At 26.7% G+C, this 21,389-nt stretch overlaps 1 protein-coding gene across 1 annotated transcript in view; it reads left to right on the top strand.

Moving 5' to 3' along the window:
* The window catches only part of LOC129969404 (sodium-dependent serotonin transporter-like), a 93,627-nt gene that overhangs the window by 39,968 nt on the left and 32,270 nt on the right, over window positions 1-21,389 (top strand). The window contains exons 2-3 of the mRNA XM_056083966.1: window positions 13,279-13,413; window positions 16,947-17,163. Coding sequence (XP_055939941.1) covers window positions 13,279-13,413; window positions 16,947-17,163 — 352 coding nt within the window. The remainder of the gene's footprint in view (window positions 1-13,278; window positions 13,414-16,946; window positions 17,164-21,389) is intronic.

Below are 21,389 nucleotides of genomic sequence, written 5' to 3'. Positions count from 1 at the left end.
TCAAATATGCATATGAGATTTAAATGAAATTCACTGCTAGCAATACCCCCATCGGCCCAACTAATCGCCATGGGCGGCAAGAAATCAAAGTATTTTTTGTAATTTAATTAAAAGTTAGTAAAATTATGAGAAGTATATAAATTCTAAGTAAAAAATTTAGGTGAGCATGCCAATGAAGAAATCGAGAATACTTAAACAGCGTGGTTCGTACTTGGAGAATCACTGTCTTAGTATATTGTAGAAAATACATGGTTTCATTTCCCACATGTATTCTTCATAAATAATAAAAAAAAAATACTCGAATTATTGTTATTATTGCTAACATATAAATGACGAAAGATGCAAATTAAGATTTCTCGTCACAAATTATGAATTAATGAAAAATACAACCTACGGCTTTCGTCAATAATATGTTAACAAATTTCAAATGAAAAACTATTATTCTATAAGAAAAGAATGTGCATTTATCGAATAAATTTCATACAAATATTAACTTGATTGTAGATGTGGTGAAAAATAAACATTAAAGGAAATTTTATGAAAAATTTTATCTTCCCAAAAAAAATTTAGATAAGCGGTTTTCAAATTGTATGTCATCAATTTATTTTTGTTAAGTTGCGACACTAATTTGATTGTATATCTATCTTTCTACATTTTTCAAAAAATATATATGATTTTAAAAACTTTATTAGGCCACATAGTAACAACATGAAAAGAAAACTGCAATAAATAAACTCTTGTCATATTCCATCTCGTCCATCTGATCAGAAATTTATTTTCGCTATGAATGTCGAATTCAAATTGCGTAAACATTAATTTTGAAGTGGTTAATTATAATTTATGCAAGCATTTATTATTTTCAAAAATCAATATTCACTTTAACTAAAGTCTCTTTTTTGACCCATAAAATCTCTTTCGGAAAGAAGTCGGTTGTTCATCTAAAATATCATTGCGATGATGATGAAATGGATCAGTACAGATTTGACTTCTAAAAGATGGTTCGTAAGATTTTTGAAGTAAGAACCTTGATTGAAATACTATTGGAAGGAGAAAATCATATTTGCAATGCTTAAAGATAGATGAAAACTAGTTGCCAAAGAAGTCATGAAATAACAACACCAGTTATAGTTATAAAATCTTGTATCACTGGTAAACTAGTTTAACCTTTAAACGTATTCATATTTTTTTTCTTTTAAATTGATTGTAAATCCTTTTTATTTTAATACAAGATGTTTATCACAAGCATTAACACTATAATTGTTATTTTGAACAGTAACTTTTAAGGAAGCAATGAAAGTTACAAATCATCCTCTTTGGAAACTTTACAGCAAATGACATCAACTCTTTGGTAATGCTGCAAGCAAAATTTCTTAAAGCAAAAAAATTCTCTTAAAAATCAAAATATTTATTATGATTTTTAAAAATTTCGTTCTAAGCAATAAATAAATTTTTTAAACTAATCTGTAGTTCTTAAAGTTATTTTATGAATAAGAATAATTATTTATTAATTTCCAAATGTAAATTACAAATATGATTTTTTTTAATATTGGTGAATATTCTTTTTGGTGATACTTATTTGACTTATTCTTTCTAGTTTCGGAAATTCTGGGAAGATAATTTATTTTAATAATTTCATTAATATGCTTTTCATCTAAAAATACAAAAGGGATCTATTCTAACCGTTTCACCATTTATCCAAGTAGTGCTTTTTTAATTTTAAGAAGCTGGAAAACAACTATTTTACCAATTTCATTAATTTACATTTATTTAATAAAAACATATGTTTTCTCAATGCCATCAATTAGCAGAAATTTTTACAGTTGTATTATTGGTATGAATTGATATGACGTCATAGTCACATGATAAAGGTAAATGTGCATTTCATTTAAATATGTATCTGAATTTTTCACCATTTGATACAATGGATATATCCCTATCAAAATGCCTCTCATATATATTTTTGTATTATTTAGCAGTAAAGAAAAAACAATTGTTGGGCAAAAGTTTTTTTTTTTTAAATTTTTAATTAACAATTTCAAGTCCAAGTTTAGACTATGCATATTAAAAGTAAAGTTATTAAATTTCACCAAGCGATGTATGATATTTTTTTAGGCATAAAGGTTTTCTAAAGCACTGGCGTAAATATTAAAATATAAAAACTGATTTAATTATTAATTTATGGAAAATTACTTAAATATATTAAAAATTATAACTAATGATTCAAAAGATCGATTGACTCTCCAATCCTATGTGAATAAGCTTATGTGAAAGATCAACAATTTTATAATCTTTAAGGAAAAGAATAATTTTAATATTTACATGCATCTATCTTTAACCATTTTGCAAATCAATATTATCTTTCCCATATTTTTTGCGCATTCTATCTTTTTAACATAAGTTGTTAAAGCACACATTTCAAATATAACAGTAAAGCAAAATTTCATTTCGTGCACGCGAACTTATTCGCATCCGATAGGGAGAATACGGACTTCCGCTTCGTTGATTACAAAATCCACTTTAGATTAAGCTTTCATCAATAATGCGAAAAAATGCGAACGATTTTTTATGGAAATAGAAAACGATATTAAATGTGATAAAACTTAAAAAAAATAAAAGAACTTAACTAAAATTTTAATATTAAGAACTAGATTTATAATATAAAAATACAAAACAAAAATAAATAAATATTTATTTTAAATTCTAAAAGAATTATCGATAAAAGAATCGTTCTGTTTATCGTTATAATCAAGAATTGGAAGATTCTCAGTTGATTCCAAATATCAGTTCAAATTGGTTTCTTTAAATGAAAATGTTCTTTAAATGTATGCAAGTTTAAGCTTACTCAGTTACAATACAAATGTCTAATTTTCTCTACATTATTTAGATTTATTTTAACTGATAGCAAATTCAAATGTTTGATACAGTGATCTATCTCTCCAGTGCTTTTATAGTCTCCTTATTTGATTTCATGTGTTTTAATTATTTATTTTCCAGATGTTTCGATAATATTATTTCATATTTCTTATAATTCGCGAATGTACACTGGCTCAAACAATTGAGAGTACACCTTACTTTTACTTGATAAATCCAACTTAAAATAAATACTTGATGCCATAAATTATTCGTGGGCAGAAAAGTAGTTCAAAAACAAAACCTATTTAAAACAAGTATTGCAAGAAGAATGGGATAAAATATTTTCAGATACCGCCAAAAATGGGTCGAATCGGCACGAAGACGTTTAGAGGCCATTATAGGAGTCAAAAGACATGCAACTTAACAATGACACTTTGTTTCTATGCGAGATATTGCAAAAATTTCATTGATGTATTCTCAATTTGTTGAGGCAAAAATATGAATATGTTTATTTAAAATGCTTCTGAAATTTTTCAATTTAGAAGTGTTTTGTTGATTTTTCATTATTTTTACTCTAAATTAAACCATTTGTGATGGGTAAATATAAAAACATATTTGCTCTTCTCTGTAATGTGTTATTTATATTAAAAGTGGGATTTATCAAATAAAAGTAAGGTGTATTCTCAATGTTTTGAGCCACTGTAAATAAAGCTATAAAAGCTTTGTTGTAGAAAAAGAAATTTCCTCTGTTTATTTCCCTGAGCCTTTTAAAAGATAGAAGTAATCTTAGAAATGAAAGACATAAAGAAAATGGAATTATTAATGATGTTTAAAAACTCCATTGAAAACAAAATTCTTAAAATTGTTTATCAAACATTAAAAAATAATTATTTATGAAAAATATCAGACTGAAGAAACAACAGAATAATAAAATGCTATATTAATTTAAAATTAAATATATTTGCCTTCATTAGCATAAGCTTTTCTGTAATTTTTAAAATAATCGATGTCTTTTTTTATTCTATAAATTTTCAGATTTTAGAAAATAAGCACAGCAAATAAATAAATATATAACTTGAGTCAACATAATATATTTACTTCTTATAAAATCACTAAATGCTCAAAATTGAATAAGCAACAGAAAAATATAATATTTTGAAAATTTCTGTATCTAGACGAAAAAAAATTGTTTTAAATACAGTTTTCTAGTGTTAAATGGTTTTTCTTGCATTATTTAAAATTCGCGTTATTTTATTATAATGAACATTAAATAAACAAAAAAGGCATTAATAGATTTGGTTTGACAGATAAATTCTATTCAAGACCATTTTTCCTAGCCGCATGTTGAAAAAAAATTGTTATGCCTTTTTTTTCAATTGTCAAATACAATCAGTTGCGTTTTGCAATTCTAAGGAAATATAAAACCCTTTTTTTTGTTTTTTGTTTTGTTTATAAACTTTTTTTTATTTTAAACTGTGGATTATGGGGACTGTCAAGCGAGTCCTTGAAGGAAATAGAAGGGTCTTTTTTAATTGTAATTGAAACTTTAAATACCTATAAGAAATTTAAAAAAAACATAGCATGAAGACTTCTGTAAATTATTTTCTAAATTAAGTTGTAATCTTGCCTGTTTTCCTTAATTGTGTGTCTGATCGATATAATTGACATGATCCAGAACAAAAAAAAAAAAAAAAAAAAACCACATTTAAAAAAAAAATAGCAAGAAAGATTTTTTTTTTAGAACAATGTAATGATTGCTACTCTTTTCAATTCAAGTGCTAGGAGTACTCGATTACTAAGCAAAATGACACTTTAGGTATTTTAAATTGTATTTCAAAAATAATTTTGAGTTATATTGGTGATCATCATTTGAAAAAATATTTCACTCTATAATAAATTTTTAAAATTAATTGTTAAACACACACAATATTGTAAACAAGTTCCTAATTAAGATTATTATATTTTCAAATTTATGATAGTACATGATAGCGTGAAGATACTGAAAGAATTTTGAATTTTATTATTAAGTTATACACATAAATGAGGGTTTACCTAATTTCTAGACAGCCAGATATAGGTATATAGTTTCAAATGAAAAAAAAATAATTTTAATGGCATAAAGAACTCTATTTTATATTTTTTGAGTCATAAAATTTACTGCCAAAAGTTATTTAAATTTCTAAATGTTAATTTTTAAAATTCTCCGGTTCTATTAATAGTATCCAGTGAAATAATCTTGGCATATTACTATATTTTTTTAAGTTCCACTTTTTAGTGGCAGAATTACTCGAACAATTATGCTTTGAATTTCATCATTTTAGGCTACTCAATGGTCGCCTCGGGGAAGTGCCGCAATCCCGAGGTGATCGTTTGATGCATTTTCCACGAGGTGGTTGCTGAAATGTTAAATGCTATTATTTTCTGTTTTGCCTTTCGCAGAATGTAGTACTCAATCAACTTTATTGAGGAAGTATGCATTAAATGTTCATTCCATTATCTTATAGTTAATAGTAATTAATTCAATTAAATATTGCAGAACAATAATTTGTGGTTCATTTACTTTTTGAGATTGCTAACACGGCTTCTTAAAGTGGTTTAAAGGCCGACACAAAAAGATATTACAACTTTCTTATTATATGGATGCCATTAAAAGGTTTTCTTTATAATTTAAAAGGATTTTATATGGATCTCTTATAGATGAATCAAAATGAAATCATAAGACTTTTTTTTTAGAATGAACTGCAAAAATAAATATACAGGGAACACAAAATGTTTTTATAAACCCCTTGAACAAAAATGTAATATTATTTAAATGTTCTTTATAAAAATAAACATAATGGGAAAATGGAATATTCTTCATGCATTCAAATCTTCTTTGTCCTGCATGATATATATATATATATATATATATATATATATATATATATATATATATATATATATATATATGTGTGTGTGTGTGTGTGTGTGTGTGTGTGTGTGTGTGTGTGTGTTTGTGTTTGTGTTGTGTGTGTGTGTGTAATATTATCTCTTAATAAAATTTAAATCCTAATTAATTTCCTAATTTTATCTATCCACGGGCTAATTTGTACTAATTTAGCCCGTATTAACTTCATTATCCGATTCCCACTTTTTTATTTAATTAATTCTACATACACTCTATGAAACTGCTAAATTCAGTGCTAAGAGAAAGGATAAAAACCTTTAATGCTTATAACATTCTTTTAAAGATACTAGAACCTTAGAACTTATAGTTCAAGAATCCTGCCAATCCACAATACAACGACCAGAGTAATTTATTAAAATTATGAATATATTCCACTATCAAAATAGCTTTTCATGTTTCTCATTTTAAAACGTATAGAGCTTTTTGATCGATGTTGTTTTTAGTCATCGATGATTAAATATGAATATCATTTTCTACTTTTAAAATGAAACCGAGATTCAGAATATTTTTAAGGGAAAACCTATTTAAATGATATAACATTTTTTGTTATATTTGCTAATATATAAAAAAAAGCCTAGCGATGATTTAATTTTGAAGCATTTACATCGAATGTGATCAATTGAGAGTTAATTTATCCATTAATCAGCTTTTTTTTATACGTACAGAAAGGAACTTTTCAAAACATCTTAAAGAACCAACCTTTATTTAAATTACATTGCTTTTATATTAAAGCAACATCTGAGGAGACAAGAAACCTAATTATAACACAAATAATTTAATCTTGATTAACTTAATATAGATTAAAACGTTATTAATGGATGCGTATAATTTGGGTTAGAAAGAAAATTAAATTAGTTGGTCAAAATGCATTATTAATAATTTTACTAATCAGATTCTTTTAAATGCTATTTCTAGTTTTAACAATATTTTGCGATAACATTTTTCTGGAAAAAAAGAACTTCTTTAAGGTTAAAAAAATATTTCTTGAATTTAGACGACTTTTTCCGAGAATAAGTTTTTGAAGATACGCTTTAAGAATGGTACATGCTTTTAGAGATATCACTTTTAAACGTAATATATGCTGAAATTTTAAAGAAAAGTTAGCATTCCTTATATTAAGTATTATCTTTATATAAAGATAAATGTATATTTTGCAAGCAATGTCCAAAAACACAATTTACGCTTGAAGTAATTATCTGAAATCAATTGTTAATTGTTAATTAAGTCTTGTGTTTTATTGTGTGTTTATTTGTATTTTTATTTTGTCCTTTGTGAGTGGAAGAATATTTGTTAATTACTCTCGATTTTGATATTATGGAATCTAATCAATCGCTTAACGCAATGAAAATTTGTATTTAAGAAATATGTCTCCCTACATTATGCAAAAGTTTTGTTTAGCCACAAGTATTTACTTTTGACAGTTTCGAATTAGATATAGGATTTATATTATATTGATTCAAATATTTGTATTTTAGTAATTCCAACGTATATCGCATTTTATCACTATTATTTCATTTATTATTATACATTTTATTCAGAGAAAGAGAAGTAGGTTTAAGTATTTTTTTTATTGTGTATAGTTTACATTTATAGCATACATAGTTACATGCAGTTACATAGTATTTTACAGCATAGAGTTACATTGCATACATTTAATTTTTATAATTTTTAATTTTAAAAATTATATAATTTTTTTTTATCAAAACATTAATTAAAGATCAACTTATGACTGAAATTAAAACCATTTCATTTAAATAATCTGTTCTGTCAACTTGATCATTCCTAATGGATTAGAATCTCATTCTTCTTAAAAACTAAATTATCTGAATGATCTATTTGAAATTGCTCGTTGCTTTTTTGTGGTCGTGTAATGCCGCTTGTTCACACCTCATTTAAACTTTCATGCCAAAAAAATAATAATAAGCAAAATCTTTCATTTTTAGCTTTTAACAATTGGAAAAAAATACGAGATTAAATATTAAATGAAATAATGAAAATAATTTGAGTTTTAGTACAACTATAAAATCTATTGTTGAAAATTAGTCAAAAAATATTTTCAATAAATTTCTAAAATTTAAGAAAAAATTTGTGCGGTAACTAAATTAGTGTCACTAAAGAGATTTTTTTTTTTTTTTTTTTTTTTTTTGCATTTTAGAATGGTGTAAAAATCATTTGCGCTTATTTTTTTTCCTTGAATAATAGAACGAAACTCCAAAATGCCGCTTGGTTATTAATTAATTAAAATTTCAAAACAAATCATTCCGTGATACGCATTTCCAATCTCCAAAATGTATGTTTGCCAAATTTTGTTAGCTCTAAATCAGAGCGCCAAAACAGATGCAAATGTGCATTTTTCTTTATTATTATTATAGATTTATCCGAAAGACTAAATATTTAAAATAATTTAGGGCCATCTGTTCGAATGTTCTTTCTCGGCATATACCTTTTTTGCTGACATCGGGATTTTTATGTTTCTAGACGTTTCTAGACGTCCCTTGTTTCTTCAAAATTATCTTTTTAAGAAATGTTTTGAAACATTGTCTAAATATTCGTCGTCTAATTTCCGTACTTCAAATCCATAAAAAAAAATCTATACTTTAGATTCAATTTTAAAGAGTAAACGTTTTAAGTCTTATATTTTTGATTCAATCTATTTTTTCGAAACTGTTTCGAACAAAATATATGATGCTTACAACTGAATGGTTAGAAAAATTATAAATTAAATTGCACAATAAATGATAAAACATTCATTACGTGCTGAAATAATGCTGATCGAGGCGGCGTATATTATGAAATTTTACTCTGACATTGGAATAATGATGTTTTATATAAAATACTTGCTTATTTTAATAATTATTCCTCATCTTCTCTCTCTCATTTTTATCGCAACACAGTAATCAAATTAATTTCGGAAATCGTCTCTCTAAATAAAAATCGTCTGTTAAATAAAAATCGTCTGCTAAATAAAAATCTCACTTCGTTATTTAATCATTCTTAATTCATTTATTTGATCCAGTAATCTGAAGTAAATTAATGTAAGCTCAGCATTTATAATTTTAATCATATATCATTGATTGTTCTTACTATTTAAAAAAAAGTTCTGAATAAAACTATTAAATAATCTGAAAGTAAAAAAGATATCGTTTAACATTCTTCTTATTTAACCAGACGAACTTCTAAATAACTTAGAATGATTGCGCAGCTATTAAAACTTTTGTTTGACTATCAGTTACTTACCACATCGAAATATTTGTCCCATATTTGTAATTAATCTTTCTCACTCGCATTTCCCACATTCCGAGACAAACTTGTCTCGATGTTATGGCAACAGTTTTCTTCCCCGTGGTTCAGATTAAGCTTGAAAAGAGAAAACAAAATCTTTTCAATAGTTGCCACTCAGCGAAAAGAGCTGTTGATTATAATGCATTATGTTAATGACAATTCCGCGCATTTCCTGATGTCGGTCATTGGCAAACTATGCCATAACTATTTTTTATGAGGACACAATTTGCAGAAATATTAATTTTCTGTCGGATTCAGAAATTCTTCTTTGAGGACATCAATTTTTCTAATTATTGCGCCATTATTTTGCAACTTGAAGTTCGAAATTTCATTTTTGCTTTTTAAATCTTAGCATCGAGTTTAAGAAAATGAAAAATGATTTTGAAATGTTCCTCTTTCTGGAAATAGTTTTGAAAGAATTTTCCTTAATGCATTTACATTACGATTTTTCGTACGCATAATTTTGTGCTATTTTCTTAATTTTGATGATTTTATTCTGATAAGAGACTTGAAGTTAAAATTAAAAAAATATGAAATAATAAAGTTTTGAATATTACAATCGCATGGATTGATAATTTTAAACAACACACACACACACACACATACACACACAAACACACACACATACACACACACAAACACACACACACACACACACACACACACGCACACACAAATACACATACACACACACATAAATACACATACACACACACACAAATACACACATACATACACACACACATAAATACACATACACACACACAAATACACACATACATACACACACACATAAATACACATACACACACACACACAAATACACACACACATACACACACACACACATACGAGTGTGTGTGTCTATGTTACTATGCTATGTGTGTCATATATATGTCTCCAAAAGTCATGTAAACTTGATAGATTAAAAGAAATCAAAACCACTACCCCTGATTTCAAAACAAAAGTCAAGACAACAGAAACCCCTTGCTAAGAAATTTACACGTTGCCAATCAAATTTATAAAAACAATGCGTTGAAAATGAGTAGATGCATGAAAATAATTATGAAATAATTAACGCAAGTAAATCTCACTTCATGAAATAATTATTCACAGAAGTAAATCATAACATCCTTAATTTTTAAATTCTAAATAGATTTACATAAATTAATGTTCAAGAAGTACTCTAATACAAAGGCTTCCAGTCTGTGTTTCGCTTATCTCCAAGTGTATATTCTGTATCTTGTTCACAAAAACATTAATCAGTAATGCTCTAAATATAATTTATGATTGGTGATCTGAGAGTTTAAATAATAAGATTATACTACCTAAGATGGCATTCCATTCTACTCTAGGACAATTTCTGAAGGATAAATATAAAGTTACTGATTTTTTTAAAGTTAGTTACTGATTTTACTCATTAGTTACTGATTTTTTAAGTTACTGATTTTTATTAAGTTACTGATTTTTTAAGTTACTGATTTTTATTAAGTTACTGATTTTTTTTTATTAGACAAATTATCTAAATTTGGCAAATTATCTGAACTTAAATTCATATTAAATTCATTCTTAATTATAATTCTTCGAAACTATTTTGTATTACTGTAAGAAATGTTACTGCAATAGTGTCTTTCCTTATTTACTGTATATTAAAGCTGCATGATAAAGTGATTTGTAATTTTTTCATTACTATCTCATTTCGCTATAATCTGTGAAATACCAACATTAACATTAATTTAATAACATATCAATGATTTATAAGGGGTGAATTAGGAGACAGACGAAGCAAAATCATATCTGAAAGAAATTCTAAGAAAAAAATAACATTTAAAATCAAACTAAAAATCAAGAAAGAAAAAAATTGGGATGCGAGTTAGTTTAATATTGGCATTATTTTATTTCAGGAACTAATTAATGGCTTCAGTTCAAATGCCATCATAGCCATGCGACAAAAATGACTGTACGACCTGGAAAATTATTCACGAAGAAACAATTATCGATTGTATTACTGCTCTTAAAAACTGGCAGAGAAAATAAATAACTATATGTTTATTTTTTTTCACATTCCTCTCCCTTTTTTTTAATAAACTGTGTCAGCAAGGGCAATCAAATATTTACTTAAATTCAAAGCACGAAAATATTTTTTTGGAGAAACCATTTAACTACCAGTTAATAAAATATAATTTGTCTGACGGGAATCATTATGGTCTATTGTTTTCAATTCTTATTTATTTCATTGATAAATTATTTTCTAAATTTGTACAAATGCATAAATTTTGCAGAGAGGGCTTTTGAAATAGATGAACATGAAGACTACATTCTATTTTCTCATATAAGATATCACTTCATATGACCAAGAACGTTTCAGATATTTAATAAGAGAAATTAAAATCTAAATCTAATAAACATTTTAATACTAATATAAATAATTAACTATTTACATTTAAAATTATAAAATACCCTTATAAGCAAGTGAAATATATTTGAAGTGTAAAAATACGATAACGATGTAGAATTTTCAGAAGCGATTTCATGTAAAAAATTAACTGATTACAAATAAATGCTTTGCAAGTTAGATTTTAAATATATTTTCTTAATTTAGTGAAAAATTTCAATAATCGAAAGTTAATTCTCTGTATTGCTTTAAATATTATTCGCTTAATTTTTCTGCTCACTGTAGAAAGCGAAAAGACAGCAGTTTAAAAACTTAATTTCAACAATTAAATTTTGATCCACTTAAAATAATGAAACAAAATAGCTAGATTAATCGTGTATATCAAAATATTTGTACGAGTTTTTAAAATTCTGTTATCCATTATTACAATGGTTTCTTACACGTATCGTGTACTTACTTTTTATATTTATATCACGTTATATAAGGTTCATGTTATACAGAAACATAAGGATTATATTAAATAAATTATATAACTCTTTTTGATACGGGATAAAACTTGTTAAATTTTAGTATTTCCGTTTAATATTTTTTACGTAATTCAACAACACATAATAAAAATAATTACAAAATTATGTAATTCTATACATGTTATAAAGAAAATTATAATAATAAATTTATATTAAAAAGATATTTTTGGCTATTTTATTAGATTCTGAATCAGGGAGAATCAAAGCAAAAATAAAACATTAACTATCAAATGGAATTGGCAACAGCATATTCTCTCATCATTTGACAAAATGAAAAAATCTGGTGAAAGGAATAAACAAGTTCGTACAGTCACTATTGTCAGAAGATTAGATTTTGGGAAATATTTGAAATAGTAGTTAATGTCTTAAAAATATTTCACGAATGCATGTAATAGGTAGAAGATATCATAAAACAATATTTAAAGAAAACAAATTTGTCTGTTATGCTTGTGAAGCGTTTAATTCTTTTATAAGCATATAGATTAATTCGAGAAGCAGTAGAGATAATTACATGAAAAAAAGTAATTAATTTGGGCAATAATGAAAGTTGATTGTATAATTGTCAATATATAACATAAATCAGAAGAAATTAGTTACAGGTCTAACTATTTTTGGCATAGCTGATTCTGACTGGACAATTAGTTTTCAGTTTTACAAAATTTAAGGAAAATCGCACACAAATTCATTTAGTTATTTTGGAAATTACTTGTTTCGAATGTGCAAAGAAATGTACAAAGAAAAACATGTCTAGAAAATCTATAATACACAGCGTATTTTAAGAACTAAAGTGTACATGGTAGTGTTATTCTATAGAAGCATCAATATGGTCCTTTATTGCTGTATTGGTCCTTTATTCATCTATAACACTAAATATCATCTGTAAAAACTGATTATGCCAAATCTTTGAGGGAATATACATCACCTTTCTGAGTCTTTTGCCAAATTTTATCAAGAATTTCAAATAGCTTATTCAAGATACTATTCGATTACGATATTTCTTTTATTGATACGTGACATTAGATTCGTGATTTTGTATGATAAATTTTTTTCATCATTTTGAAGATAAAGAAATGTACTTAGTTCGGAAGAAAGAAACAAATGTTATTGAAAACAAGTTCAATTATTTATTATGAGATTCTGTGATAATAACATTAATTTTTCTCTATCTATATTCTTATGTGATTTCACTTAATAACGGTTCATGTCATTTTGCCTAAAAAAATGAACTTCTTGCGATTGCAGCAGCGTTTTAAAATGCTTTTCTTGTTTTTTAGGAGCGTTCCTCATCCCATATGTTATCATGTTAATATTCGGAGGCCTGCCTCTTTTTTACCTAGAGCTGGCTCTAGGACAGTATTACAGAAATGGTTGCATAACGATATGGGACAAGCTGTGTCCTATGATGAAAGGTAAGACTAGAACAGTTTTCCTTGAAGTACTAAAATTTTTAAATATTAATTACATTCTAATCAAATTTATGGCGTTAAATTTCACTTTATCCTTCCGACTACGAGAAACAACACAACTCCATCATCATACGAAATTGTTTGACTCGATTCAATTGAATACATTCGAAGAAAATTTAATAATAGAAAAAGTAATTTGATTTCTTTTTTCAAAAAACTTTAGTAAAAATATTGTAATTTAAGATGATCTTTTGAACCATTTTTATACATTGTATTTTAAATGCAGTCAACAGCTGTTAGGAAAAAAAAAATCAATTCCCTATGTGGGATCAACAATCTTTTGTCAAAAAAAAGTCCCGAAATAAAATATCTGCATTTGTCAGATTAATTCAATTGCTTTTTTTCTTTTTTTGCATTTGAATTACGCAAAAAAAATTTAAATTCTTACCTTTTGGATTATTTTAATTTTCAGCAGTCAAAAAGAAAATGATAATCTGAAATTGTGAGAATTTTGTCCCGGAATATTCTGCATTGCTATAGTAAAAAAAAAGTCATTTAAAGTTTTTAAAAATAAATGCCTGAAAATTTATATATGTGAAACTGAAATTTTCTTTTATTTAATCTATACATGTAATAAAAATTTTAATCAAATTTTAATATATATTTTATATATATATATTAAACACATTTAATATTTAGATTTGAAGAAATGTGCTATAATAAAAATTATGCATTTACTCATGCCTTTTAATATGCATAAAAATGAGGTTAAAGTTATCAAATGATTGCAAATGGCAGACTTAACACTATTATTAAAATTTAGGGGTTAATTATTTTTTCTAAAAAATTCTGACAAATATATATTTTAAACAATATTTTGAAACTATGGGACCTAAAATACAGTGTTTTAGCAATTAATTAATAAAAAAATTGCATTTTTACCTTAAATGGTCTAGATTTTACACTGATTTCTGGAACTGCAAATCTTAATTTGAAGAATATCATTAATTTGTTCCAGCAATTAACTAACAATAAAAGTTATATTTTGGCTAAAAGCGTTTTTTTAATGGAATCGTAAAACCTTTAAGCGATAAAAAGTAAAAAAGCAAAAGCAAATATTTTTAATATAAGCATTTCTAGAAAAAGACATAAAATCCTTTCGTTTCCAAAATACCTTCTAAATTCTTTATGAGCTCAAAATTAAAATGGAAATGGATGAAGAATGCTACTCCAATTCTTTTGCAACTTAACATAATTGAAAATGGAATGCTGCATTTTTTCTTTTATGAGTCTCGTCTTTTTTATTTTATCTAGAAACCAAAATTTTTGCACATAAAATAAAATATAAAATACCCTATTCGTTTCGTATTTTCAGTCGCAAAAGATATCATGAGCCACAATTCCTTTTTCTTCTTCCACTTTACCTTTTAATTCAAAAAAATATTTTATTCATGTAAAATGAAGAAGAAGAATTTCTTATATATTATAAAGCACGAAAGAATATCCCAGTGTTCATGAAAAACTGTTCTAAAAGATTTGTAGTAGAAGCAGTTTCAACTGTTTGTTGAGAACTAGTACAGCAACAGCTGTTTTCTTTGTTTGTAAAGGGGAAAATCCTATCTTTCTCAGTACGCTATAGAATATTTTGTTAAAGATTACTTTTAAGAACTTGTTAAAAATGGATAAATACTTTACATTAACTCATTCGTATATTAGCCATCAAAGTTCTTTTCCTTTATGTTTTACTTCAATTAATATTCTCCAAATGATAAAAAAAGATTTCTATTCAATTATTATTGCTTCTTTGTACGAATAATCATAGAAATATAGTATCTGCAAATGTACAAGTAAAAAAATTAAAAAAAATTGATTTGTTTCTAATTATTATTATTTTCAAAGAAACCATTGAAATTATTATTGTTTCCAACCGAATTAGAAATTAATGTTTAAAATGAAAAAAATATTTTTTCTTCTTTATTATTCTTCTAAGCTGCTATCTGCACTTTTGACTTTTTTGGAAAAAAAATGCATTTTATTGTTTTTATTCGCTTTCATGCAATGGCGCAATTAGGGATTTTGCGGACAAGTGACGTTTAGAGAAGTTTCTTTTAATAATTGATAAATTTAATTTCATATTTCCACTTACATTTTTTATTAAATCAACTTGCTAATGATTTATTTTATTTTATTTATTCATTTAAATAACCTTTGAAAATATATATGCTTTAATTAATTATTTTTAATGTGTATATTAGGGGGGGGGGGAACGACTAAACTAATCCTTCAATAAGATTCTTGAAAAATTAACTGTGATTATTAGATGATGAATTTCTTGATTTCAAATATAAGGATTTATTTTGATTTAAAATATTTAAAAAATTAAAAATCTCAAAAAAAATATTGTTAAAGCTTTTTATTTTAAAGGACTTGTCAAGTGGAATATAATATAATCAATTAATGAGTAATTAATATTCCATTATATTAAAAATGAATTAATTACACTGAAATAAATTGTTTTAATAACTCACGCTGCATATACATTACAATCTTCATATCTTATAACTCAAAGAATTTGCATTTCTTACAAATTTATTTATTTAAAAGATTAACAGCTTTTTTTAATCGAATGCCATAGTATGGGTATTTATATTTTAGTATTTTAGTCAAAACTCTGACACTGCGATGCAACATGACATAACGAGTCAAGAATAAACCATATCAAAAACTCTTAACCTTTTCTTTTCTTTTTTTTTTGTAATATCTTCTATTTTAATAAACGTTTATTGTTACAAGTGAAACATAAACATCATTTATACTATTTTTAATTCTTGTTTTTACAATCATACAATTAATTATACATTTATGGAATAATATTGAAAATTTATAACAAACTATTTGGAAACAGATAAAGGCATACAAAATATTTTGTCAAGAATTCGAATTGCATTATTTCATATTTATATAATTTTATAAAATATTCTGAGAGTTCCTTATAATATCAAAGCAAAGAAAAATTATTTCATCATAAGTAAAGTCCTTTTTTATAATTATAAAATATGGTATAAAAAAGCTTATAATTTTTACAAATTTTAGTCCGTAGGAATTTGATTAAAAATAATATTTGAACCAGGAAAATATTAAGAAATTAACGATTTAGAAGGAATTAATGCATTATTTTTCTTCCTTTAAGAACGACGAGAAATCCCAATAGAATTATATGTAGTTTAATACATATTTGTCTTCCTTGGTTCGAAGACACTTATGAGTAAGAAATGGTAATTTTCTTAAATACATATAATCACATCTAAAGCATTTGACTTATTAAAAGGTTAAAGTGATGAATTTTTTAAACTGTATTTTAATTCTATTCTTTTGAAAAGAAAAGATTGGCAACAGCGTTCGTTTCGGAGTTGACGAACCACCACTGGACACTTTTGTCGAAAAACAAAAGCTTTTAAATGTAAGCTTTTCTAAAAACTTTTATTTTTTAAACAAAATTTCACTCCTTTTTATAAACACCAAACTTTGCACCCTAGGTATAGGATATGCCATCTGCTTCATCGACTTGTACATGGGTATGTATTACAACACTATCATTGCGTGGGCCTTCTACTACCTGTTCGCTTCCTTCACCTCGGAACTGCCGTGGACAAGATGTGACAATCCATGGAATACCGAGAACTGCCTCACTCTGGCAGAGAGAAGCGTCAATTCCTCCAGCGATTCCAAAAGCCCCGCGCAGGAATATTTTGAGTAAGTACAAACAGATTATACAAGGCATTAATATTTATGCAATAAGATTAATTCTGAAATTATTGCTGCGGTTTTGAAGATTGTTTAAATTACACGAAAGCTCATTATCCTTTAATGTTCGAATTACAAAACTCATTTTGCAGGTAATCTGATTTATTCTACTAAATGATAGAATCATTTTCAAAATTTTTCTGCATTATATCTACGTAAAGCGCTCTTTAATTCTTTGCGGTTCATTAAGTCTGTTAGAGTGCTGGCATATTCATTTGAAAATTCACTGAAGATTATAAATATAGTAGTAGACTGGGGTATAATTCAAAAGAAATTTAGGAAGAACCCCTATACGTATGTTTATAATATATGTCTATTGGTTGTCATTGAACTTCTTCAACCAAAATGTGATATCCAGTGTTATTGGATGATGGAGCGCAAAAGGTAACGTACTGGGAATCTTTGAAGAGCAAAAGTTGGTTTCTCTAATGTCTTTTCTCCCTTTCTATTCTTGGACCGCGGTGGCCTGGTGATAAGGTATCAGCTTCGAAGCCGGAGGTTTAAGGCTCGAGACCTGTTTCCATCGAAGAACCGTCGTGTAAGCGGGTTTGATGCACGCTAAATCCGTCGGGGCCAGACGTCCTCCGTCTGTTATGGCGCCGAAATTTGGAGAAAAGTCCTCTGATCGTGGGTCAAAATTATGAGATCCTCCCAAAATAGCCCTGGTGTTGCTCTTAAGTAGGACGTTATGATAACTAAATTAAATCCTTTCTCTTGTAGGTCCCGATAGAAGAAACAATATAAGCAAAATATTAAATACACTTTATAAAAGCATCGTCGAACCTCAAATGAAATTTTGACATATATTGAAATTTTACCAATAAAAATAAATAAGCCGGAGTGGTCTTTCCAACACTTTCTAAGATGTTATATCTCACCCTTTATTAAAAAAAATATTAAACCTTGGCCAAGGCCTTGAATGACATGAGTGCTCAGATTTCAATTTTCAGAGCCTCATGCTTGTGAGTTTTGTGCTTCGTAGTGCAGTAAAGAAATCTGAATGTGCATTTTTTCTTTACCGACTGAAACCCCCCCCGGGGGCACCTCGAAATGAGGATGAGACGAGATGGTTGGATCTCGTTACCCTGGAGGGTACACTAATAGGTGGGGGATCTGACTTCTCCCATCGATGACGGGACGTACTTCCTTAGGGGAGGGTTGTACCGTGGCCGGTGACGGCCCTTAGGACTCAACCGCAGTTCCCACCAATGTTGCTGTTGCGGCGGTCCGGTCATTCAGTTTTATGGTTTAAATCCGTGTGCCTTCGTGGCGGGTCGGAGAGTTAGATGGTTGACTTACCGCCTGAAACCAAATTTGATGCAGAACAATTTTAGTGAAAGGATTAAATACCAAATTTCATTTATCTAAGCGTTTAACGCGTTTAAACACTTGAGAATATACAGATCGACAGACGTCAACCCTCCGACATATTTGTTTCAAAATTTGATTTTTGCTATTTAGATGCTAAATCTGTGTACCAAATCTCAGGAGGTCGACATCAGAGAGAATCATTAAGAGAGTAGGATAACAATGATTTTGTTGAATTTTTTGTCACTATTAAAAAAGGAAAATATGTATACGTATTGACAATCTGCAGATCAGACCGTTTGATTTCGATGTACCAGATTTGAAAGAAATATATTGCGAAGGGATTTGAATGCGCTCTGTGGAGTGTTGTTTTTAATTTTAATTAAAATTTTAAATAATTAAAAATCAAGCGAATATCTCGGAAATTCCTGAAAACGATTTTGCGCATAACTAATTTTTACATCAATTTAAAATTTTAAAAAAATGTCTTTTTAATGTGGCCATTATATTTGCCGTGAAATTTTTCCTGGATTTTGACAATTCTTAAATATATTTTTCGCATAATTTTCAACAGCGGATTTAGTTGTTACAATGAAGTTAAAGCCGTTTTTGTTATTTCATCAGCCTGCATTTTGAAATTTTTATACTTAGTTTTTGAATGTTTATGATGTTTTTAAATCTATGATGTTTTTATTCTCGACTCCTTAGAGGAAGGTTCATGTACATAATAATTAGATCAGGTTTAAGACTATTAAAATAAAAATAACACGGCTTAAATATCTAAAAATTTGATGCTTAAAAATACTTAATAGAAGGAATCGTGAACATCAAGTTATGCATGAGAAATATAGTTGAAATTAAACAGCACAACAAACCTCCCCGAGGAAACAACTGGTCTCCAAAGGCGATTAGAATAAATTTTAAATTAGATTTAGGAATTTTAGATTGTTTTGTAAATAAATTAAATTATTTTAATTTAGAGATTGTACATGAAAAAAGATATATTAAAATTCTATTTAATCATTGACTTCCATAAGTAATACAAAAATACACAGCAATTTGGATCTGTTGCATTTTGCATCGTTTCAAAATTTAATTTTACAATCAGTCTTTGTGCACTTACATACACTTTCTGTGATTGAAACTGCTATCACGTTATCTTTATTGATTTAACATGTACCAGAAAACACGTTTATAAATGATCAAAATTACGAAGTAGCAACAGACAATCATCACAAGTTCGATTCATTCACTCTTCAAATATTTGAATGAACGCCAATACCATTTTGGAAACGAGTCACAGATAATCTGCAAAGTAAATGTTGCGTAAGAAAGTTGCTGACTGCACTTTCCGCATTCTCCGCATTAAACAAATCAGTTATTTTAGCTTCGTATGAATTGTTTTATTTTGTAATCTCCATGCAATCTTAAAATTGCTTTTATTGAAAATGATAGTGAAAGAGTCATTCATTTTAAAAAGGAAATAACAGCAACACAAATTAAATAATTATTTTAAATGTATTTTGATTATTAATTGGAATAAATAGAGCATATTTTTGATCAAAGCAATTTTACTTAGCAAATTATTAAGGAAAAAATAATAATTCTATGTATATGTTATTTGTTGTTATTGGATTTGAAGTGACTGCTGAATGTGCAAATGTATGTTTGTATAAAAGGTCTTAAATTATCATTTCGTTTGTTTCAATGACATATGGTGCTTCATTTGATTACGTATTGCCCTATATTATTTATATATTTTTTATTTTCCTAATAGAAAAATATTATTTAAAAAAATTATGATTTAATATTTATTTCTCTTTATTATGTCTTGGAAATAAAGGAGGAATTATTTTTTAAGAAGAAAAAACATTTTTAAAAAAGAAAAAAAAATAGTTTTACTTCATTTTTATACATAAATTAATCAAAAACCGTATTATTATTTCAGAAGCTTCTTTTTTGTCTTTTCCAATAACAAATAATCTTTTATGAAGTAAACATTAATTTCATAGTATATAATTATTTATTAATAAAACTACTTATTTTATAACAAGGTGGGGAAAATAGGATGAAAGGAAATTATGTTCTAAAGTTCTGAAATTAGAATTGATTTTGAAAGCAAAGAAATTTTCCAGTTTCTTTAAGGTGTATGTACACACTTGAAGCTTCGAAAATCGTTCAAAATATCGAATTTTTTTTTATTGTTTAATAATGTTCTCTGATTCTTTAGCTTTCAAACGATACCAAGATGTTGCCAATATTCGAAATATTTCACGAGTTATAATTATTTTTCTTGAGGTGCTTTCATTGAAAACTCTAGTTACGGTGTTTTTAAAACTCATTTTATGAAGAATGATATTTTTCCACTATGTTGCTTCATTCAAACAATCATAACTCAACAAGAAATGAACCAAATACAGTAATTTATATATCAAAATAATCTGTATGAAATAGTGGATGTTTTGTGCCTCTCTCAAAGTTATATTTATAGAAATGAATTTTTAATAGCTGTTTAAAAGTTAAAATTACACAAAAAATCTCGCTTTTTCTATTCATCATTGATGAAAAAATTGTAAAAAAAAAACTATATATTTTTATAACTTGATTGAGGCAGACAACATGAAAAATAATATTAGGCATCATTTCCAACTAGAATTGTGTGTCTGTACAAATTAGAATTTAAGATATCATGTTTCAAAAAATAGGCTAATTAGCTCATTAAATATTATGTAATTAATTAATAATTAGTGTAATATGGTTTTTTTCTCGCTGAAATGAGTTTAAACATATATTAATAACCTACTGTGAAAAAACTGGATTTTTAAAGTTAAAATTTAAAAAAAAATCTTCGAGTGTGTATGTACACC

Source organism: Argiope bruennichi, chromosome 5 (genome assembly GCF_947563725.1).
Source record: "Argiope bruennichi chromosome 5, qqArgBrue1.1, whole genome shotgun sequence".
NCBI classification, from domain to species: Eukaryota; Metazoa; Arthropoda; class Arachnida; order Araneae; family Araneidae; genus Argiope; species Argiope bruennichi.
Note: the sequence above shows the minus strand (reverse complement) of the source record. Positions and strands in the feature narration are given on the sequence as shown.